The 23726-nt window shown below is 41.0% G+C and overlaps 3 protein-coding genes across 6 annotated transcripts; all 3 read left to right on the top strand.

Moving 5' to 3' along the window:
- Positions 1-12548: 12548 nt before the first annotated feature.
- On the top strand, positions 12549-16376 carry LOC141643776 (uncharacterized). 4 transcript variants are annotated; one of them, XM_074453078.1, is made up of 5 exons: positions 12549-12840; positions 14993-15091; positions 15169-15277; positions 15721-15796; positions 16020-16376. In XM_074453078.1, exons 1-5 carry the CDS (start codon positions 12653-12655, stop codon positions 16136-16138), a joined length of 591 nt encoding a protein of 196 aa, XP_074309179.1. In that variant the 5' UTR covers positions 12549-12652; the 3' UTR covers positions 16139-16376. The 4 variants fall into 4 exon arrangements, with proteins under 4 accessions (XP_074309179.1, XP_074309182.1, XP_074309180.1 ...); XM_074453081.1 differs by having other exon boundaries at positions 12559-12840; positions 15721-15792; positions 15905-16376; XM_074453079.1 differs by having other exon boundaries at positions 12559-12840; positions 15721-15792.
- Positions 16377-17254: 878 nt separating this feature from the next.
- On the top strand, positions 17255-19419 carry LOC141643775 (B3 domain-containing protein At5g18000-like). Its single transcript, XM_074453077.1, has 4 exons — positions 17255-17433; positions 17641-17754; positions 18499-18837; positions 18936-19419. The coding sequence occupies exons 2-4, from the start codon at positions 17650-17652 to the stop codon at positions 19185-19187; spliced, it is 696 nt and encodes a 231-aa protein (XP_074309178.1). The 5' UTR covers positions 17255-17433; positions 17641-17649; the 3' UTR covers positions 19188-19419.
- Positions 19420-20339: 920 nt separating this feature from the next.
- On the top strand, positions 20340-23046 carry LOC141643774 (pentatricopeptide repeat-containing protein At2g20710, mitochondrial-like). The gene is made up of 2 exons (XM_074453076.1): positions 20340-20807; positions 21665-23046. Exons 1-2 carry the CDS (start codon positions 20538-20540, stop codon positions 22886-22888), a joined length of 1494 nt encoding a protein of 497 aa, XP_074309177.1. The 5' UTR covers positions 20340-20537; the 3' UTR covers positions 22889-23046.
- The last annotated feature ends 680 nt before the right edge of the window (positions 23047-23726 follow it).

Raw genomic sequence — 23726 nt, forward strand, 5'->3', positions numbered from 1 at the left:
AAAGGCGACTAAAGGTCATTCAATTTAACTTCAGATTTCTTTATTATTCTAAATTATTAAAAAAAAAATTACAAAAAATTTCCACTTGTATTAAAAATAAGTTTTCTAAAGGCGCCAATAATTATGTCTTGGTTGATTTAAAGTTACTAGTCTTAAACCCGTGCAAATTGCACAGGTTTGTTGTTTAATACAGTACTAGTATTGGTGTCCGGCTTTGCCCGGGCTACCTCTACTTAACATTATTTTTTTTTCATTAAATAAAATTACTTAAAGTTGCATAACCTTTAAATTTATCATTAATATATTTTTAAATGACTTATCCTAAAATTACGATAAAATAAATTTTGAGACAAATTCACTACTCTCGCTATTAATATTTTTTTTAATGAAATAATAGTAATAACATTTTACTACTTGCCCATAATCACTGTTACTTTTACTACTCCCGCCGTAATTATTGTTACTGTCACTACTGCCGCATTAATATTGATAATTTCACTACTCCCGCCGTAATTATTGTTACTTTCACTATTGTCGCATTAATATTGATTATTTCACTACTCTCGTTGTTGTTTCTACCACTTTCAATAATCTCGCTGATAATATTGTTACTTTTACTATTCAAATGAGTAATTGCTATCATAAAACTATATCTAATGTTATTACAATTCTTTTCTTTACTGACAAAACTACTTTTACTACTTAGAAATGCAATTTTAAGAATCATGCAATATTAATATATTATATGTTATGAAATCTAACTTGAATTAGTTATAACCTACTTATAATATATTTTTGTATTTGTATGTTAAATAATTACCATCTACATCTAATAAACTATAAATTTTAATAAAATTACATAAATTTTAAATTTAATATATAATTTTATATTAATAATAATTAATACCATAAGTGTGCATGTTTATACTAATTAATTATTTTATTTTTAAGAAATTGACCATCTTCTAGTCTTCTATAAATATTTAGGAAAATTGATATAATCATTTATTTTATTTTAAGGAAATTGACCATCTTAATTAATTATTTTATTTTAAGGAAATTAACCATGTTTTAGTCTACAAATGTTTAGGAAAATTATCAAGCATCTATACAATTTAATTTTAACCCAAACTATATAATATTTGCATTGAGATCCCTTAATCGGGTCCATCACACGGTGCTAGTAATTTAAAACTATATAGTATAATTAATTTGTATAACTTTCTTTAATTACATCAAAGTCCCTTGGTTTCTGGATTTAATATATAGTATTGATATTGTAGCAATGGGGGTTATTAATGGTTGCTCTTTAATTAACGCCATATTTCATGTTCTCAGTGCATATCATAATTCCGTTTGCAATTACCAAATTTGTACCTATCGTGGATATCTAAAATATGACATAACAAAGGTAGACAAATTTGAATGAAAAGAAGCAACAATGAACTGTTGGTGTACAAATAAACGAATTGTACTATAACTTCACGAAAATTTCTTTATACACTACTGATGGGGCATATTCTGCACCCGCTGACCAATCAACATATTGAGCAAGGTCAAAGATATCCACAACAAGTCAACGGCTTAGACAGCCTAACCGACGAGGCCTGTCGGCCCGTCAGATGGGTCCCGGCCGGGGCAACCAGCCAAGCTGGGGCACACATCCGCGAACTCATATCCAAGACCCCTCGGCGGTGAGCCAACAGGGCCCGTCGGCCTGCCATGGGTACCTCGGCCGAGGGCAGATCAGTCTTTCCACCTGCTAGCCACTTGGCCACTTGGCCACTACGTGACAAAAAGTGAAAGTTTATAAATACTCATCTACTCTCATTGAGTAAAGGATCCAGAATTGAACCTAAGAATCACTATTCATCTGGTAATATCTTCCTTATCTCTCTACAATACGTACTTTGCTAAGTAACAACAACTTACCTCTCTAAGTTACTGACTTGAGCGTCGGAGTGAGTTCGTTCGGCCCAAAGCCGAGCCCTCAGTTTGTTCATCGTTTCAGGAGACCGCAAGGAGGATTCAACTAAGGACGTCATTCTACAAGCACGGGTGGTGACAAATAACTGCTCTGGAATTACACCCGGAACAATTGGCGCCGTCTGTGGGGAAAAAGATACTAGAAGCTAGTCACATTCATTCCCAAACGAAAAAAAAAACAAAACAAAAACCCACCCCAAAAGCTAATAAGATGTCAAAACAACAAGAGGTATTCGTAACTGACGAAACCGAGTTCTGCCAAGACGATACCGTCCACAACTCTGGAGTTGCGCAGCCCTCCACCGGTCGGGTAATTCAGCCGGAGTACGGATGCCAATAATACAGAGATACGCCACGCCTCGCCAACCAGGTCACCATCATGGGACATGTGGTTGATGTAGCGAAACTGAAGCTACTCCTGGACCTCATTAGTAGTACGTCGGCTCACACTGTCACACCGACAAGAGCGGCGGAACCCGTCCAGGAGACCAGGGCCCAGAACGTGACTCCAAGAGACTTGAATGGAGCACTGGAAGAAGCTGGCCCCGTCAAGACGCCGGAGGAGCCCAGCGTGCCAGTGGTGGACCTAAGTCCTTCCCGCACCCGCGGGAGGACAGCGGCCGCCGCGGCACCGACGAGGCTCGCCTCGAGGAGTGAAAGAAGTCCGACTCGTCAGAGTCGGAGGAGAAGCCCGACTTACCATAGTCGGAGGAGAAGCCCCACCCAGTACGAGGAGAGGAGCCGGACTAGGAACGCGAGGAGCCGATCGCCGCGTGTCATTCGACACGTGGTCAGACAGCCCCTCAGTGCCTATGTCCTTGACACCGCCGTGCCAACCAAACTAAAATTGCCGGCGTTCACATACAAAGGGGATAGCGACCCCACCGACCATGCCGAGGCCTTTGAGTCGTACATGTCGGTGTGGGAACAACCCGATGAAGTCTGGTGCCGAGTCTTCCCAACGACCTTGCATGGGATGGCTCAGAGTTGGTACAAAGGGCTGCCCGACGGCTCGGTATACTGTTACGCCGACCTAAGGGACGCCTTCCTAGCCCAGTACTCTTGCAATAAGAGGAGGGCCGTGGAGACATCGGACCTCCTAACTATTAGGCAGGAGGGGGGCGAGTCTCTACGAAGCTATGTGAAGAGGTTCGATGCCAAGGTTCAGCAGATTCGAGAGATTAATCCCGAGCTGGCAGCCTTCGCGCTGATGAAAGGCCTCCCAAGGGGAGACTTTAAAAACGAGCTCATCAAGTCCGGAGGCACGGGCTTAGACGCCGCCAGGGAAGATGGCCGACCAAGCCATCAAGGTAGAGGACTATCACAAGACTGGGTCGGCCACAGCGAGGTGGGCACTCGAGAGAAGAAGGGCCACCGGGAGGACAACCCGGATGAAAGACGCCGTGACAATAATAGGTCACGGTCGATAGATCCGCCAGGAGCGAGCGAGCTCGGCGGGCGCCGGGGAGTTCGGGAACATACCACCAAAGGCGGCACAGTGATCACACCCCCCGGTTGTATCCGCGCCGAGGTCTTCGCCCGAGCAAGGGCGAGGGCCGAAATGGGAAAGGCCCCCAAGCCGAAGGGGGACGGTGACACGAGCCGATCTTTGCGAGTACCACGGCCACACCGGTCACCTTATCGACAACCGCCGGCATCCGAAGAATGCCATTGAAGAGCGATCCGGAAGGGGAGCCTCGGCAAGTATGTTGCCAAAGGCAAAAAAGCGATGCGGCGGCTCAAACAAGAAATCCGTCTTTGAACGGATAGGGGTCATCCACGTGGTCATCGGGGGCAACGAGAACGGTGGGTCCGCTCATGGGCACAAACGGCACCTGAATGAGCTATATCAGGCCATCAACTTTGTGCCCAACACAGCGTTCCCCGCTTCCAACATCCCCGATATAACTATCGGAAAGAAGGACTACGAGGGAGTCATCGCCCCTCACAGCGACCCACTTATAGTCCACTTGGACATATCCAACCACCTGGTCTAGAGGTGCCTGATTGATACAGGCGCCTACACGAACATCATGTTCAGGGAATGCTTCCTCAACCTCGGTCTGAAAGTCAAGGACCTAAGCCCTTGCACCAGTCCACTGTACAGCTTCTCCGGGGCCGGCCTAGTACCCCGGGGTCAATCGGATCACGGTGATGTTCGGCGAAGGGAGTACGGCTAAGAATGTCCTAGCTGAGTTTGTGGTCATTGACGGCTCGTCCGCCTACAACGTTCTTATCGGCCGAGTAACTCTGAGCGAGGCCGACGCGGTGATGTCCATACGGGCCCTGACACTGATGTATGTCTCGGACCGGGGGGAAGCGCATAAGCTCGTCTCCAAGGACGAGAAGGACGAGGTGGTCAACGTCCAGATATCCGCCAGAGGATGCAACTTGCAATCCCTCAAAGCGGAAAAGAAGTCAAAGAGGGGGAAAAGCCCATCCTTACAACAGGAGGGCGACCTCATGGATGCAACTGATGGCTAACTAGGAAGGTGTGCCTTTAATAAGCCGTTAGAACACGGACGATCTCAGAGAATACCTTGTAAAGTGCCGGAGGTGCCCAAGACAACTGTGGGTACCCCGACACATGTTTATATCTAATGAGGAATCGTCCAAGTTCTCCATCAAAGTGTTCATCTCCCAAATAGTCACTATCGAAACAGTGCACGGCTCACACTTTGTCATACCGACAAGAGCGGCGTCATCATCAAGAAGCAGGCGCCGTCGCAGTCACCCCAAGTAGTAGACGCTACGGCGGTCACCCCAAGAGGTAGACGCCGCAGCGATCACTCCAAGTGGTAGACGCCACAGAGTCATCATCAAGAAACAAGCGCCGTCGCAGTCACCCCAAGTAGTAGACGCTACGGCAGTCACCCCAAGAGGTAGACGCCGCAGCAGTCACTCCAAGTGGTAGACGCCACGGCAGCCATCATCAAGAAGCAGGCGCCGTCGCAGTCACCCCAAGTAGTAGACGCTACGGCAGTCACCCCAAGAGGTAGACGCCGCAGCAGTCACTCCAAGTGGTAGACGCCACGACAGCCATCATCAAGAAGCAGACGCCACGGCAGTCACTACCAGCACAGCTGATACTCGCAAAAGCAATCAACATTCCTTGGGAACGTTAAACAGTTGAGATACGCACTCTACACTGCCTCGGCCAGGCCGAGGCGAAAACAAAAGAGGCGCTCAATTAATAACGTGAGAAGACAACCCAGACGAAGACGAGAAAAGACCTCGACCAAGCCAGAGGCAAAGTGAAAACGTTTACAGTTAAGACGCTCAACTACTAGCGCAAGAAGACAACTCAGAAAAATGGGGTAAAGACCTCGGCCAAGCCGGAGGCAAAAGAAACGAGCTCTTATTAAAAATGTTCAACAGATTACAAGAAATGCAGACGACGGCCGTCCCCATAAGGATAAGCCAAAAGACAACCTACCAAAGTTGTACAAAATACAAGGAAAAGAAAGGCAAAAGGTTACAGATATCATTTAAGCGCCAAAAAATGGCAGGGAGGAAAGGCTTAATAATTGGCCCCCGAACAGCTAAAGCTATCCGAGGCGCCGGGAGAGCCTGGTGACAACCGCCCGTCTCCCTATGCCTGTTGCTGCTCGCCGTCAGCAGCGTTAGCAGCATCGTCCTTAATAGGCGACCCAGAAGCTGTCTCAGCAGTCTCAGCTTTCTCAGCAGCCGCAGCCTCAGCAGCCTCAGCTGCCTTCATCCTCTCGGCTTCCTCTTTGGCTGCCCTAGCCTCCTCAGCAAGGGCCGCCTTCTCCGCGGCCGCCTCCGCCTCCCTCTTCACCCTTACCTCCTCCTTGGCCTTTTCCTTCGCCTCTTCCTCCTTAGCTTCGAGCTTGTCATCAAACAGCTCGTCAAATCTGTCCCACGGAAAGGAGCCATCGAGAGGTAAGAGCTCCTCAATCACTTCCCTGGCAGCTTCTTCGGCCAGGTCCCGATATTGGACGCACATGTTAGGGAGAAGAACGGTTTGGAGTCTCTTAATGTCCTCCTCCCTTTGGGCAATGATAGCATCCTTGTCCCGGACCACCTTCCCCTGGGTCTGGAACAGGTCCCTAAATTCGTTCCTCTGTGTAAGGTAAAGGCCGGCGCGCTTCTGAACAAGGTCACGCATCTCCCGCAGCTTGGCGGCTTCGCCGCCGCATGAGCCTCGGCCTTGGCTCTCTCAAAGAAGGACTTCCTTTTCGGCGTCCTCCCTAAGTTTTCTCTCAAGACGGACGCCTCTTGACCTCCGCCTTGGCCCTCTTAGCCTCCTTGTTCGCCGCGTCAAGTTCCGGCCTTAGCCGCTCGAGCGTGGGGCGCCTCACCATGGTCTTCTCTTGCTCCATAATGTGGGAGCGGCTAGCCGAGCCCACTTCGCCGACCTCTTGGATATTTTTGCACCCTCCGCCACAAGCTCGGCGGGGGAAATCTTCCGAGGTAGGGAAGCGACGGTGACATTTCTATCACCCGCCTTCTCAGTCGCTTCTCCAATTGCCGCACGGTGAGAACGGCGGCCGCCGACGGTTGATCTACAAAAAGTCAATTAAAACATCGTGTCGGTATACATGGACATATCGGAAAGCCACTCATCAGAACGCCCAATGAACCGGTGAGTTTGAGCCATAGGATAAATCGGTACCAGGCTTGGACTTCTTTGTCGGAGGGCCCATTTCCTTGCCGCCCTCGGTAGCAGTAGCAGCGGCAATAAAGCAGCAGCAGCGGGGTGGACCTTTTCCTCTTAAGGACGAGGGGAGATCCCTCCGCATCAGAGTCCTCCCCATTGGTGATGTCAACGATCTCCACCGTCTCCATCTGGACTGAAGGGATGGAAGGTGGAACGGATGTCGACGCCGTCGCCGCCGAAGATTTTGTTTTCCGCGTTCGACGCGGCATGTTACTAGCAACCCTCGCCTGGGCCGCCTCCACATTCAGGCCTTTCAGCTGCTGATCCATCAGATCATTCGGCGACGTCCTGCGATCACAGGCCAGAACCTTAGGGTGCAAATCAGCAACGGTCTTATCCTTGTGCAGCCCCATCCTCCGAAGGATATCCTCAGACAGGCCCGGTCCAAAATGGTCTGCAAAGGAAGCAAAGCAAGAGTTAAGTAGAAGTAAATCGAAATTCAAGAAACAGAAACGTTGAGAGCAGAGGTGGGCCTCACGCCGACCCCACTCACCCTGCGCTAGGGCCGGTATGAGGCCGACATGGCAGAGCAGCTCATCCTGAAGGATGATCTGCGTCGGGGGGATCCATCTTTTCGACACCCCACTCTTGTCCGTCTCAAAGAGCCTCATCGCTTGACCTCTCATCCTTTATTGAGAGGGACCTTGTCGGCGTCCATCTTAAGCTTTTTCCGTTTGACCCATCTGTCATGCTCCGCCTCGGTCTCGCACCGCAAATTAACTTGGTCTTTGGAAGGGGGCAGGCGCGGATAGTCATCCGGCACCTCAACGTACACCCACCGATCTTTCCAATCCTTACAGGAGGAAAGCTTATCAACAGAGATGTACCCCGGCTCCACTTGCACGCTGTACCACCCCACCTTACCGGGAAACGACGGCCGAAGGTGGTGAAGCCGACGGAATAAGTTAACCGTTGGGACCTCCCCCTTGAAGAGACAGAGCCAGACAAAGCCGACTATGGTCCTAATAGCCAACGGGTGCAATTGGGCCACGGCGACATTCATGGCTCTAATGATAGCCATGACATAATCATTCAGCGGAAATCGGAGTCCGTACTCCAAATGTCGGATGTATACGCCGGTGCAGCCCGGTGGAGGACAACAGATGGCCTGACCCTCCTCAGGGATAACAATTTTGTACCCCCTGCCAAAGTGAAAGTGGCCCTCGAAAAATGTCTCGCCGGAACAACTGGCGAACTTATGAGTCCAGACCCGGTCCAGGCGGACCTTACAGGCCTCGCCGTGATCCATGACGTACTGCCTCCCCTCATTGGGACGAGCCCTCTCAGCGTCATCATCGAAATCGTCTCCGTCGTCATCAACATCATCATCATCCTCCCATTCCTCCAAAATTTGAGGATCAACTTCAGGAGAAGGAGACCTAGGGCCCCCAGACCTTAGCGGGACGGCGGCCAGTGCCTCCTCTTCATCCAGACGCGACGGGGAACCCCCCGGCGCAGGGTTACTAGGTCCGGCCTCAGTAGAAGACATGGTAACAATAGTGATTCAACAAAATAAGAGATCGAGAAAAGTTTGTTTGTTTACCTTGAAGAAAAAACACTAGCCAAAGTAACGACACTGAAGATTAGAAGAGAGAAAAACCCTTGGAAATTTGGAAGAAAGAAAATTTTAAGAGAACGAAATTGGTGCCCAATTTCAAAAACTAACTGCCCTATTTATAGGAAAAAGCCCATGAAGAAGGACCAATCAGGGCACAGCCCATGAAACGTCGGCCAATCAGCAATCAGACACGTGTCAGACATGCAGCCACGGAATGTCAATCGTTGCGACAGTTGAATGTCAATCAATGCAACAGTGACCAAGCGTCTTCAACACACCCCTTCATATCTCTCTGCCTGTTCATCTTCCTCAACAAAGTTCCCAAGTATCTGTCTCTCCGCCGGCCACATGATCAACCAAGCCAGAAAGCACCGGCCAGGGGGCAATCAAAAACCACCGGCACTCTCAACCCTGGTCTCAGCCAGCGTCATTGCCTTTTCCACATCGGATGTCCATTACACAACCATGTGGAGGGGGGATATGGTACGGCCTAAGCAGAGCAACGCCGAGGTAGAAGAAGCCGGGGCAGAAAATTTTTACTTGCGCAGAATATACGCTCAACGTACATCGGAGCCCATACCACGGCATAGACTACGCTGGGGGCAAATTGATGGGGCATATTCTCGCACCGTGACCGATCAACATATTGAGCAAGGTCAAAGATATCCACAAGAAGTCAACGGCTTAGACAAAGCTTAACCGACGAGGGCTGTCGGCCCGTCGGATGGGTCCCGGCCGGGCAACCGGCAAAGCCGGGGCACACATCCGCGAACTCATATCCAAGACCCCTCGGCGGTGAGCCAACAGGCCCGTCGGCTGCCATGGGTCCCTCGGCCGAGGGCCGATCAGTCTTTCCACCTGCTAGCCACTTGGCCACTACGTGACAAAAGGTGAAAGTCTATAAATACTCCTCTACTCTCATTGAGTAAAGGATCCAGAATTGAACCTAAGAATCACTATTCATCTGGTAATATCTTCCTTATCTCTCTACAATACGCACTTTGCTAAGTAATAACAACTTACCTCTCTAAGTTACTGACTTGAGCGTCGGAGTGAGTTCGCTCGGCCCAAAGCCGAGCCCTCAGTTTGTTCATCGTTTCAGGAGACCGCAAGGAGGATTCAACTAAGGACGTCATTCTACAAGCACGGGTGGTGACAAATAACTGCTCTGGAATTACACCCGCAACAACTACATTATTTGTTCTACTGGACACGTGTTGATCATTATCGCAAATCATAATCTTCAGTCCCTTTTTTATTGGACTCTTGAAATAGCCGCATCGAGCTGACCAAACGTAAACACCAACCTTGAAAGATATAACAATTAATTAATAAATGGTTGTATTAATTAATTATCTCCTTAGTGTAATTTATCCTTACAAACAAAGTTTTGAATTAAAGTGTGTGTTGTTTTTCTAAACAATTTTAAATTACAAATGTAAAAGTTGAGTTATGAAGTGATATATAACTAAACTAGTTTTAAACCCGTGCAAAATTGCACGGGTATGTATTTGGGCCAGAATGAATATTTTTTAATGTATATTTGTTTTTGCATTTCTATTGTACGTATCTAATTGGTCTAAATCAACGATGTTCACAATTAATGTTTAAATTTGTTACAAACATTTGTTCACATGCACTGGTTTATAAGGAAATAACATAATCTACTATTGTAAACAAAAAATGCATACATAAAAAACTTTACATTCGGATAAAAGAAATATAATCTAATAATCAACTTTAACATATGCAAGTTATTCTAGAAATTGAAAAATTTCATGATACACTACATTAGTAGTCGTAGTAGAAGTACGCATATCTGAGTCACAAATTAAAATTTTCAAGCCTTCTTTTCGGGTGACTCTGGAAAGTGCGACATAAAGCTGGCCATGACTAAACACTGGTCTTGGAAGATAGATGCTGACCTGAGATAAAGACTGTCCTTGACTCTTGTTTATCGTCATTGCAAAACAAACAGAGATAGGGAATTGTCTTCTACTGAAACGTACCGGAAATCTACTGGTGTCCGATGGATCGGAGTAAGTGTTAGTCGAGCAATATGCACTTGTAATTTAAATGAAAATTCATTTGTTTATTATTTACAAAATATTTGTTATAACAATTGTGAATTATTTTAAAAAAAATTATTAAAAAAATTTAATTATAATTTTAAATCACTTGTAATTTAAATGAAATTATTTTTGTTTATTTTGTAGAGTAAAAAAAAATTAAAAATAGCTTTCACTGCTTGCTGAAGTCTATATTAACTCGGTTTGCTATCATTGTCACCTACCAATTTCGGTGTGCGCGGCTGGTAGTTCAGATGCCGAGTTTTATATTCCAAGTACATTTCTCGTCATTATTGATATTTTAAAAAAAAAAATCTCGTACACTGTATTTTTAAAAAATTATGTTTTCATTAAATTTACTGTGCAAGGTAAAATTATTCATAACAAAAATACTTGTTATTCATTTTGTAATTCATTCTCGATGTATTTTCGACCCGTATATAAGTGTAATTCTTTCCTGGAATTATGTAATTTTATTGTGTAATTTTGGTTTAGTAATTATGTAATTCAATTACGGTAACTCGCTTTTGTAATTAATTCTGCGTAAATGTTATTCATTTTATTAACACAGAATGTATAAAATTTTATCATAAAATTAATTTGAAGAAGTATTCCGTAAGATGATTTTATATAATTTGTTGCGAGACGGATTTAAGCGCATGTTTTGAAAAACGGATATCTTAGTAATTAAATACGTTGCCACACATGGGTCCCACCATAACCAGGATTTTCGAAGAAAAAAAAATGTATTAATGACGTGGCGCTCTCTCTGATGAGTATTGTCTTCTGAATTTATATAGATAAGATTTCTCAACTTGAAATATAAATTTTGTCTATAATTAGCATAATGATGCATTATGGTCAATTGATGGAATCAGATGTTGAAAACTAATCTGACCTCTTAGCTATATTTGAATTTCTACTTTGTTTTGTTCCCCAAACGACTTCGTAAAACCCAAAACTATATACTCTGTATGAAACAAAATAGTTCAGATAAAAGATAACAGATAATTAGTCAAAAAGCACGGGTCTGAAATTTTGCAGACCCGTGCATATTGTTCAAACTTTTTTCTTTTAAGTATGCCATATAAGATTGATATTAATATTGGACATTTTTTACGCAGTTTTTTTACATAATTTCCTTAATGAAAGGCGATGATAGTTTAATGAACAATGATTGTAAAATTACAAAAGACTTTATATGGTGTATATAAACTTGAAGCTAATGTATTTTGTAATTGAACTATTGTAGAAAGAACAATGAAATTTGCTATCAATTAAATTGCATTTGGGACGTGGGCCTGAAATTCAGGAAACAAAATGTTATCTTTGACCTGTTGACTTTCAACCACAGAGCGACAGATAGGCTCTGTGATTGTTCTTTTAATAAATAGAATAACAGGAAGCGACAATTTAATTTTTTATATATGTTCTACATTATACATTTTCTTTTAATAATTCACGCACATGAAAAAGGCCAATTACTCATATTCATTCTCAATTTGTCATCCCTATTTACCTTTCTCACTAGTGATTAAATCTTGTAAAACTAATATCACTCAAACCTGAAATTGCATAACCTAATATATATCCCGAAATTCGATTAAACTTGACAAAACACAATCCAAAACTTGTTAGAACCAAAGTTGGCTCGCTATCTAGATTTGGCTGACCAGTAATTCGTCGATATAAAGTTACCCGAGGTGAATGATGGTAAGTCATACAAGTATTTAATTATAAATGGAGTACTTTGTATACATTAAAATAAAGAATCTAAACACTCATTTTATGACAATAGTCATTAATTAAATTATTACTAACAAGAGCTCGTTTAAATCTGACAAAAAATGAACCAATCAGAATTGATCCTTGTTTGGTATGACACCATCCAAAATAAGTAAATAACGCGACCTAAATGACCTAAACTTAAAATAACTCGACAAAAAACATTTTAAATGGACCCAAAATTCCATATGAAAATACATTTAATTTAATAATTATGTCAATATAATTAATGTAAACGTTGAATATGATTAAAATATTAATTTTAAATATGTTCTACTTTTAAAAAAAATCTTTTTTAAATTTAAAAAGTCGTTTAAAAAAGACGTTAAAAATTATTTCTGACCCGTAATCTGATCCTAACCCGACTCATGATATGTATGACCCGACCCATATCTAACCCGATCCGTATTCGTCCCGATCCAAAACTGACCCGCCTGACCCGTTTGACGGGTCTACGTAATGCTGAGTGGTGAAACATAGTGACCCAACCTACCACCTAAAATCTCAAAACCTCGGAAAAAAAAAGTCAAGCTACCAAGCAACACAGCTCAAAGAAGCAAAGAGAGCTCAACAATGGCGCCCAAGATTCTCCACAATTCAATCTTCTTCGTTCTCACCTTCTTCCTCATTGTCTCACCGCTACTCGTCGCCTCTTCTGAAGCTCCTTTCATCGTCGCACACAAAACAGTCACTCTCAAGCGTCTCAAATCTGGCGTTGAACGTCTCCTCGTTTCCATTGATATCTACAATGAAGGATCATCGTATAATTCTATCTCTCTGCCTCTCTATTATCTTTAATTTGATTCAAATTGATTTTGTTTGCTTATGTTCAATTAATGTTTAGGTTTAGTTTGATTGTTCTTTCATTTCTATTTTTGGTATAAATATTGACGGAGATTTATAGTGTAGATTGTGAATTTCCGTAACTTTGATGCATATCAGAGCTTGAATTTGATCTATTGTAGTTTATTTAGGAGGAAATCCATAGCGATTGATAGATTTCGGTGTGGTGAGGTTGTCGATGCCGGTTTATGTGTTCTCGTTTCGGTTTCGTCTTATCGATTGATCTGGTTAAAGTATGGAAGAGACTCAAGAGAGATACAGAAAGTAGAAACTGCTTGCTAGCAACATGAAGTAGATTTATTTTCGATATGCTCTTAATAGAGTGTTAATGTGTAGATATTAAGCAAGCGTCAATGGATTTATTTGATTTTCTGGTGGTTGAGCAAATCCAGTAACCGAGCTTGAGAATATGCGGGGAAAAGAAACATTGGATGGATGATGAGATATACAAGTTTATTGAAATTTTGATAATGCAATGGAGTATGATTTCAGATCGAGTATTGTAGTCTGGTTAAGAGAGGAGAGGGAGAGGGAGAGGGAGAGGGAGAGGATGCATATGGTTTGAATTCTTGAAATGTATTAATTCTCCACTTTTCATTCCGAATGTATTACATAGAATCGGGGTGTTGTAGTTGTCTGAGACCATTCCTGTTTGATGTCACAGTGGGCCGCTAAGGGGAAGGGATTGATGTCTATGTTTTGCTTAGTTGAAGAAATTGTTAGAACATTAAGCCTGTTGTCGACCTTGTCATATTGTTGTAAAATAACTAGTGTAATAATTGGTCTTCATGACTTCATTTGTTTCTTACCGCGACCACCATGTGCTTAGGCTCATGAACCTAATATAGGTGATGTCATCATGTATAGAATTGTCTTCTTTTAAAACTCGCTTTACTTTCCTATCTTCACACTTCTGTGATTTCTGCATTATAGAAGTTAATGTGGTTGTAATGCATTGAATACGCGCAATATGTTTTTACTGTTTGCCGGTGTTCAGTTTCCATTTGATTTACATCTACATTGCAGTTCAGTTTGCTGAATGCTATTTAATACATGAACTTTTGGACAGAAAATTGTTGGGACTAATATGACAGTAGGAGTCTGTCCTCAGCTCCTCACTGTTGATGAGTTCATCATCACCAACCAACATTGCTGTTACTTTCAGCTAGCTTTAGTTTAGAAATATGAGTTGAACATTTGTATTTCGCCTGATCTATCTTCTTGCCATTTTTTATACTTCCATCAATGGTATGGTGGTCGTGATCTTTGACAATCATGGAGCTTTTGGATTGAATTTTTGTCTTTCTTTGTCTTGCCAAAATATATGCTAGCTTTGCTTTTTTTTTTTTCCCAACTAAAGCTGATTGGGATTTCCTAATCTGCATCACCATATGTGAGTGTGCGACTTTAAGGAGGATTTATGAAGTTCAGCATCTGTCACATCTTTTTTTTTTTTTTTTTTTTTTTTTAATTTTCTTTCTTTCTTTTTTGCTGTGCTTACATATCACAATATAGGTTTTATTTATCTCCCCATTAACATTAAGCTCACCTTGCCAAAGCTATGGTCATATGGATGGATTGTTCATATCAAAGCTCTTTATAGATGACTGTCTCTGTGTAGCCATTGCTAGTCAGTCGGAATCACACAAGAGTCTGTGGCTGTTAGTTGAAATTGTTCGATGGGCAGAGCTTGACGAAAGTTGTTTAGTTATAGTCTTTTATGGGCTGCATCAATGGAGGAGGCCTAATGGAAGTTAAATTTTTATTTTTCTTGTTTTGGATTGTACAAATTCTTGATATACAGAACAATGTAATCATATCTAAAACAATTTTGTATGTTACTAAGCTTCTATGGTTCTCTGTTTGTAGTTACCTTTGAAAAACGGTATTTTGATACTCCCTCCTGTTCTCTGAAATTGCAACATTTCATTAAAATACTACTCACATATATTCAACCAATGTTGCAATTCTAGTGAACAGGAGGGAGTATGTTAATGTTCTACAGTGCTAGATGCACTCATCTAGAATGAAGATAACATTAATTGCCTATGATGTTACCTGCCTTTGCAGAACTGCATATGACGTAAGCCTCACTGATGATAGTTGGCCCGAGAATGCTTTTGATGTCATCAGTGGCAAAACATTGAACTCATGGGAGAGGCTTGATGTGTAAGTTCACTTGTCATCACTTCTAATTCCTGGAACTTTTCTACGACTCAATAATAATGAGCCGGGATTTTTATCAGTGGTGCAGTACTTTCGCACTCTTTTGAGCTGGAGACCCAGGTCAAAGGCAAGTTCCAAGGTGCACCTGCTGTCGTTAAGTACCGTGTTCCAACAAAAGCTGCTCTCCAGGTTTGATATCCCTGTCAGTTGATTTAACTTGTTAATGGCTATGTTACTTCTACTCTATGTTTGGAGACATACTCGTACCGTCTTACGTGATATGACACTCAAGGACACGGACATCTAATGGGAACACAAGGATTCGCTTGAGAAAAACAGAGGAAGAAACTATTTTTAGGCAATTTTAGCCTATCTCAAACATCTTTTTGTTGTACTTTAAAAGATCCAAAAATTTCAAACCTAAATAAAAAAATTAAATTACGTACCTCAGGACTAGTATTCTTATTTTAGGACAGTGTCGCTAATTGCCTATGCCTCATGTTGAGGGCAAGAAATTTGTACCCATACTCGACAGCCATACCCAAGTCTAACTAACTGAGGTTGACAATCTAATTTCCTATGGCTTTATTTTCCAATCATTCGTTGTTGAAATCTTCCACCCTCGATTGTAGGAGGCGTTTTCCAACCCAATATTTCCACTGGACATCCTTGATGACAGACCTCCAGAGAATAAGCTTAACTCGGTGAGTTTATCATGCAACAAATGTTAAGACATTTCATCCATTTTGTGTGTTTGCCTTAATTACTGACTAATCTTTATCCCCCCCTGCATAATTCTCGGCGTTCGCTTTTCAGGCTAAGGTATGATTTTTCATCATGATAATAATAATCCTTCACTCCTTCCATACTTTTATACTGGTTATGACATTGCGTGATTACGTATCTTGATTTCTATTATCCCCAAATGCAGAACTTGCTGGCAAAGTATGGTTCTTTGGTCTCGGTAATTTCATTTGTGTCCTTTTTTGTGTACCTTGTGGCAAGCCCATCAAGTGGTGCCAAAGCAAGCAAGAAGAAGCGTTGAAGTAACAGCCGGTAGCTTCAGTTGTAGTTTGTCTTTGTACTGTTAGAACAGCCTTTTAAAAAAACCAGTATTGGGTGTCAATGTAGCTTGTGTTAATCGGTAGTTTTCATGCTCTATACACGGTAGGAATTGATATTAGGGTCTTTGAGCTCTGCTTGGTTGTGGTGTGTAATGTCTTGGCATACAATGCGATAGATACCTTTCTTGGCATATAATGAATGGCATATTACCATTATTCTCGCCCATTTTGTCCGTATGCATTTTATCTCATTTGCAGTTTAGTACAGATCATTTAAGTATAGGGTTCCGATATAGAATGCACGTGAGACGGTAGTAATAAGTACGAACAGGTTGTGGTAACTCTTAATCTTTTATTCCTTCATTTTTTTTTTGCAAAATATTGGCAATTCCATTTAATGAGCTTTTGTGTAAAAAACAGAGTATGTGAGGCTTATTGCCGTGAAGTTTACACATGGATATAATGGACCGTCTTCGTTCATCCCAACTCAAGTGATGGCATAGTATGGCAGTGCACACCTTGATGGTGCAGCAACCAGTTTTGTAGTTTTGTATCATTCTTTCTGTCTCAAATGCTCCTTAGTGAGGTAAATGTAAAGAAGTTAATTTCATGACACCGAGAGTCTGAGACCACATCATGAGCAATAACAACGAAAACAACCACCACCCTAGTACCTTAGTTGCTCGTGCAAAAGTCGTTGGTAGAGGCTTCACGCTAGAGGGAGTCAGATGTATGAATGCATTAAGAAAAGCTGTTTTGGGACGATCTACTAGAAAAATCATTTAGAAGGTTGCATCGGATGATAATCATTTGCTTAAACATTTACTCGTTGTAATAGATATATATTAATCAAATGTAAACAAATAATCGAGATTCGGGACATTGGGAGTACCTAGTTACCTACTATTGAAGAGATAATTAATAACTGTATGTAAGCAAGATAACAGTTACACAAATACATAATAATGCATGCTGAAATCAGTGCATTTATTTTCCTGGAACAGCCAAGTTTGTACACACAACCCTCTGTTTTTCCCCCTGTTTCTTACTTTTCTTAACTTCATAATCTTTAAAACATGTACTATTTACAAATCAAAATTTCAGAGAAGATCAATCTACACAGACAAAAAAAACAGCTTTTTTGTAACTTTTTTTAACTTCTTATAAAATACAAAACAAAACTTAAATATTATAAAATGCATTAAACTCATGTATAGCTTGCTCCCTGTCTTTAGTACTCTCTTTTCCTCTGATATTCCATACATTGATTTCTAAGCTAAGGTTTGTACTACTTTCCCTTCTTCTTTTTATTACTCCCTCCATCCCGATCATTTGTTTACCTTCAAATTCCCTATGAAGAGTATTTTTATCAAAGGTAAACAAATGATCGGGACGGTGGAGTATTTTGTAAGTATGCAGTTGTTTAGAATCAGTTGGCAGTAAATCTGTTTATATAAATTTTAAGGGAAGTTTGTGTTTGATGAATAGGTGAGAAACATGGTGAATCCAAATGCAGACGAGTCGTCCCACCGTCGTGTCTCCAAGGAACATCATCCAAGTTTCTTTCAGCTTTTTGTTGAACATAAGAACTCCATCAATCTTGTAGGTTGCTCTTCCCCTTCATGGTCAAATTAAGTGATTTTTTTTTCTGTTGTAGAATATTTGTGAATGTTAGATGATTTTCTGTATGTTTAGCAGGAGATTATACGTTGCCATGTTGGATCTAGTAAAATTATACTCGCTCCGTCCAAATCATTTGTTTGTTTACGTTTTTTTATTCTTTGTAAGGGTATTTTAATTAAAGGTAAACAAATGTTTGGATGGAAGTAGTGAAGAACTAGTTCAAAATAATTCACTGTATTTAAGTTAGAGATCTTTGTTAAGATCAACCTTGCTAAATAAATGCATTTCGATTCGAGTCGGGTCAAATAAGCAACACAGTATGAGTCTTGCTCTTAGATTTAGGCCTTCTCAACTGAACATAACATATTTAAAGATAATTTTTTCTACAGAACTAAAAAAAAGATATAGGCCACTTACTTACGAAGTACTCTATTCGTCTCAACCATTTGTTTACCTTCGATTAAAATGTTTCTCACAATTAAAAAAAATGTAAACAAATGAATATAACGAAGGGAGTACTAGAGTAGTGCCTTTTAGGTTCAATGGCGGATCTAGACCTCTTTTGTATCGGTTTCAACCCACGGTAAGACGAAGATAATAGTAATTTACCTCTGCTTTTACAATTGCAGTAGGTTTGACAGTAGCATTACACTATCAGAACAATACTGAATGTTTCTTAATCAAACTGCAAATTATTAACTGTTGTTTGGATATTTGTTGTAGCGGATACCTCCTCCATTCATCAAGAACTTCCACGGAAAGATTCCACGGAAGATATCTTTGAAAGACATGTTCGGGTTGGTTTGGTGTGCAAAAATGAGTTATATCGGCGACTACTTGCATATAACCTCAGGCTGGAAAGAGTTTGTTGAGGAACACTCGCTGAACACCAAAGACTTTCTGGTGTTCCATTACGTACCAGATTCCACCTTTCTTGTTAGGATCTTCGACTCTGATGGCTGCAACAAGGGAGCACCTCTAGTCAAGAAAAATCGCAACACAACTAATGTCAGAAATTTGCGATTTGAGAGGATTATGAATACCTCCTTTAGCAGCTTTGTGGTAAGCATACTAAATTGTTTCGGAGATAGTCGCGCAAGTCAGCTGTTATTTTATTATTATTCGAGTATATATAATAACATGATGTTGGGAACTTTCAGACAATTTCCAAGTCCGTGATAGAGCAATGTGATGTGAAGCGGCTACCTCGAAAGGTAAAGCTGAGTTTCGAGGAAGGGGTATCAACGATAACATGGTTGCGCAAAATACAGGACAGAATAATTCTGGGATATGCTGGGATGGGTCGATTCTGGGAGATGAACAATGTACAAAACGGAGACAAGCTTCAGTTTCAGATAATCTGCGGAGAAGGGATGACCATCAAGAAGATTATTGTGAGGAGAATACCGTAATCAGAGGAGTTGCTATTGAGTTCTATGGTGTTAACTGAGTAGTAAAAGCGGATTATCGTGTAGTGATCTTTGAGCAAAACTCGTGTTTTCTGAACTTTTAAATATTAAGTGTCTTTTTAAATTTGTTTTAAGAGTGAATGGTGTTCAGACTTCAGACATTCAGTTGTTGTATTGCATTGATCATGTGAGAAAGTTTATGTTTAATTTATTTCTGCATTTCAGCACAGTGTGATGAATTCTGGTAATACAGGAACTTGAGGACAGGAAATCATTACGACTGATACGATAGTAGGATTCTGCCCCCGTCGTGGTTAACTAGTTAATCCTCTCCAGGAACCGACAATGCTGTAATGTTCAGCTCAAAGGCGATATTCAGGACGTTCCGATCTCCAAGTTAAAGTTGGCAGAGACTTCTAAAATCACCACAGTTTCTCTCAAAGTTGCTGAATTGTTAGATGTAGTGTCACTTTTATGCAGCAATTATCTTCTGGTATTTCGAGGGAACTATTGAAGATAGTCTCACATAGAGCTGGCAAAAGCTGACCCGATCCGATCCGCTCGAAACCCGAAAATTTGGTGAACTGAAACCGAACTGACCCGACTCAAACCGACCCGATAACAGCCTTATTTTTTCCAACCCGAACCCCCGACGTGAACCGACCCGAGACCCGATATTTTCTCAATCTGATAGATGACACGATACTGAACTAGCTTAATAATGGTTTAAATAACACCAATTTGACATTCATCTTAATTATTTTCACTTAAAACTACAATTAATACACCTACCCATTATTTAAACATAAAATTACCATCTAAAACTAAAGACCCGACCCGACACTGACCCCACCTGACTTGCCACTGACCCGCTAATGACCCGACCCAACTTGCCACCCATTGATGACCCGACCCGAAGATGAGCCAAACCCGTCACTGACGCGACATAACCCGAACCCGATATGACCCGAGCCGCCTTGACCCGACCAGAGTCCACCTCTCTATCAATATCTTTCGGTCTTTCGACATCTCATTCCTCATTTATAGGTATCCGACTTATTTAGACGTGTCCGCGTGTGTCCGATAAGTGTCATGTCAAATACGATGTCAAACACGACGACTATTTAGAAGGAGTGTCCACGCTACCTGGCCTCTACCTCCCCTCAACTAGAACCATCCTTTGAACAATCAGCTTTAAACCCTAATTGTAGAACCAAAAACCCTTGTCTAATTTCTATCACTCCAATTAATTTTTTCAATTGCTCATTTCCGGTTTAATGTTTAAACGCCAATTACTAGCAAGTAGAAAGTGAAAGAATACGAAAATAAAAAATGGCGAAATAGAGAGTTGAAATGAATTTGATAGCATCAAAATTAGGTAGACAAAACTCTACCTTTGTGCATTCATGGCAGCTCACTCGCATGGTTGTTTTATTCTATTCTTCTTCTTCTTGTTGTTCTTCTCTTCCTATATACAAGAGACTTGAAATTACCAAGCCTTCCGTTTCCATTTTCCCAATTCTAGATCAATGGGTTCAACAAGGTCATCAATTATCCCCTGCTAAACTCGATTCTCTCGCCACCCGCTTTCGCAATCTCAAACGCTTCGAACACGCTCTTCAGGTATCTTTCCCATTCCCAACTTAAATGAAATTAAGTCCAAAAGAAGCAGCTCTTTCGAATTACTGCTATGTATTTATTTTGGGAATTATTGTCAATGTTTGAGATTTTATTTAAGTTCAAGGTATTGGAATGGAGTGTGATTTCATAAAGGTATTGAGTTAGAACCCCATACTTACTCATAGCTGTTTGGTTTGATCGTCGAATCAGGGGCGGACCCAAGATTTAATGTATGGTGTAGCAAAAAAAAATTAAAGGGATTCAAACCCGGGGCAATTGGTGGAAACCAAAGCCTTTACCATTGAATCTGAAGATGGTTATTGTACATTTAATGGAATAATATCTACTTATCTACTGTTCAGCAATAATTGGGTAGCAAAAATCCGTCTTGTAAACCATTTTTTTTACGTTTGGGGGGTAGCGGACGCCATCCCTTGCTACTAGGTGGGTCCGCCCTTGCGTGGAATGGCAGAGTAGTAGTAATGGAATGGAATGGAGTTAGAACCTTGGGGGTATAGATGGGTATGGGATTCCAAGCTCCATTCCAAAACCCTCAAACCAAACTCTAGAATGAATCGAATCCATTCCAAACGCTCCAACCAAACACCGGTTTTGTGTAAACTGCCAATATTGAAATTGTTTGTCTACTGATGTTACACTTTTTAGTTGAATCCTCTGTGTCTGCAAAGGAAAGTGTACTAAACATGTCCAAAGAGTGTTGGATTGATGTAAGATGTTTGGATAAATGAAAAACTTATAAGAGGATTTTGGTCAAACATGAGAAATGAGTGTCTTATTTTCTTGTGGTTTACACATAAATATATGAAACATGATATTTCTCTAATAGAAGTATGCGACAGATATCTGAGTGGATGAACGAGAAGCACTCCTCCAATTTGTCGCCCAGACATAGAGCAAACCATATAGAGTTACTATACACTGTCCGCGGGCCTGACCAAGCAGAAAAGTACCTTGATGATCTCCCACCTATTTGGAAATCTCCTAGGGTTTATTCAAGTCTTTTACAATGTTATGCAGAGGCAAGATGTTTGAAAAAGGCGGAGATTCTTATGGAGAAAATGAAGAAATTTGGATTTGCTAAAGATAATAAGTACCCTTATAGTATCATGCTTAAGCTGTATTTCCAGCTGAGATTGTATGACAATGCAGCACCACTACTGGAAGAAATGGATAAGAAAGGCTTTATTTTAGATTCATCGACCTACCGAATTCAACTGGCTGCATACTCAACAACTGGCAAAGTCAAGGAAATGAATATGGTGCTTAGGAAAATGCAAGCAGATCCAAAGCACAAAATGACTGCCTCTGATTATATTACGTTTGCTAGTGGCTACTTGAATGCCGGTTCTGTGGAGAAGTCTCTTAAATTGTTGAAGGTGGCTGAGGATCTAGCTACCGGTAAAGACAAAAGAGTTGTGGTTCTTTGCTTGATTACTTTATATGCTCGTGCAAAACTCAAAGAAGAGGTTAGTCGCTTATGGGATATTTACAAGAGTTCATGGAGCGCCTACAGTAAAAGTCAAGCCTTTCATGTCATGGTTAACTCACATGTCAAACTAGACGACTTTGAAACTGCGGAGAAGATCATTGATGAGTGGGCCGAGTCTTTCTCTGGTAATGCACCGTCAGATATGCGAATTATTGATCCTCTTGTTCACGCTTATGGGAATAATGGAGAATTTGATAAGGCAGAGGAGTTGATCAATAAGATTAGGGAGAGGTTCGCTATAGAGCCTAAAAGAAGCACATTGTGTGCAATTGTACTCGGTTACTTGATTCATAACCGGATGGAAGATGCGGTTAAAACAATTGACAAGGCCCTCAAACTTAATGATTCAACATGGATTCCCTACAACAACAAGTCTGTTATTACGGCGTGTCTGGATTACTTGAAAAGGAAGGGCGACAATGAAGAATTGCTTAAATTCATGAGCTTGATTGAGAAAAGTAATTCCAAGGTACAAAATTCATATAAACGTCGTCATTCGGAGGATACAGAGAGGCACTCTGATTTAGTTTTGGATGATATTGAGTTACAAAGTTATGATTCGGAGAATTCCTAGCTTTTATTCTAATAATGCAAGAGTAACGTTCAGCTCTTTGCTTGATGTAGTATAAATGAGCAAACAATATTTCGGGGGTTCAGTTAGAAGATGATTGATTAATTATCAGTTACTCTATAATAAAAACGCAACAAAAACGTTGAGGCATTTGGTATTAACTATATCAGTTGTGTAACATTTAGAAACATATTTTGATTATAGAGTTACCTTTGACTATATACAGTTAAGATTAGTTGTCCTAAAAACTTCAAATAAAATATACTCAAGAATTTAGTAAATTTGTGAAAACTTCTTTGTAAACAATGTCTTTCATGTGGCCTTGAGCCAATTAGACTTACGAGTAAGGAACGGTATCTAAAGAATTTCATATAGCAAAAGGAACCCAAGAACTAATTGGTTTTCTTTAACAAAGTTGAAGCCAAATCAAAAGTAAATTTGTGGAAGGAACTAACCAAATTCAACAATAAACACATTAATCTTAAGATTCATATCATTACATGCGAACCAATCATTCAATGCAATTACATAAAACCTAATTAGTTAGATTCCATAAACCCTAAATCAACACAACAAAATCACAAACTTAAGCTTAAGCCCTTTCACCCCTAATCCTCCTAGCCAACTGAATATCCTTATGTATAATAGTAACAAATGTGCTTTAGTTTGGAAAGGAAGTGTGGATAAAAAACCCCACAAATGTGCTGTAGTTTGACGAGGAAGTGTGAATGTGTGATTGATGAAGAATAAGGGTAGGGGTGGGTAATAAGTAAGGGTAGTTTAGGTATCTTAAATAAGTTTTAAGTCGTAAAGTTTTAAATAGGTCGATTTTTATAAAAAT

Source organism: Silene latifolia, chromosome 2 (assembly GCF_048544455.1).
Source record: "Silene latifolia isolate original U9 population chromosome 2, ASM4854445v1, whole genome shotgun sequence".
In the NCBI taxonomy this organism is placed as follows: domain Eukaryota; kingdom Viridiplantae; phylum Streptophyta; class Magnoliopsida; order Caryophyllales; family Caryophyllaceae; genus Silene; species Silene latifolia.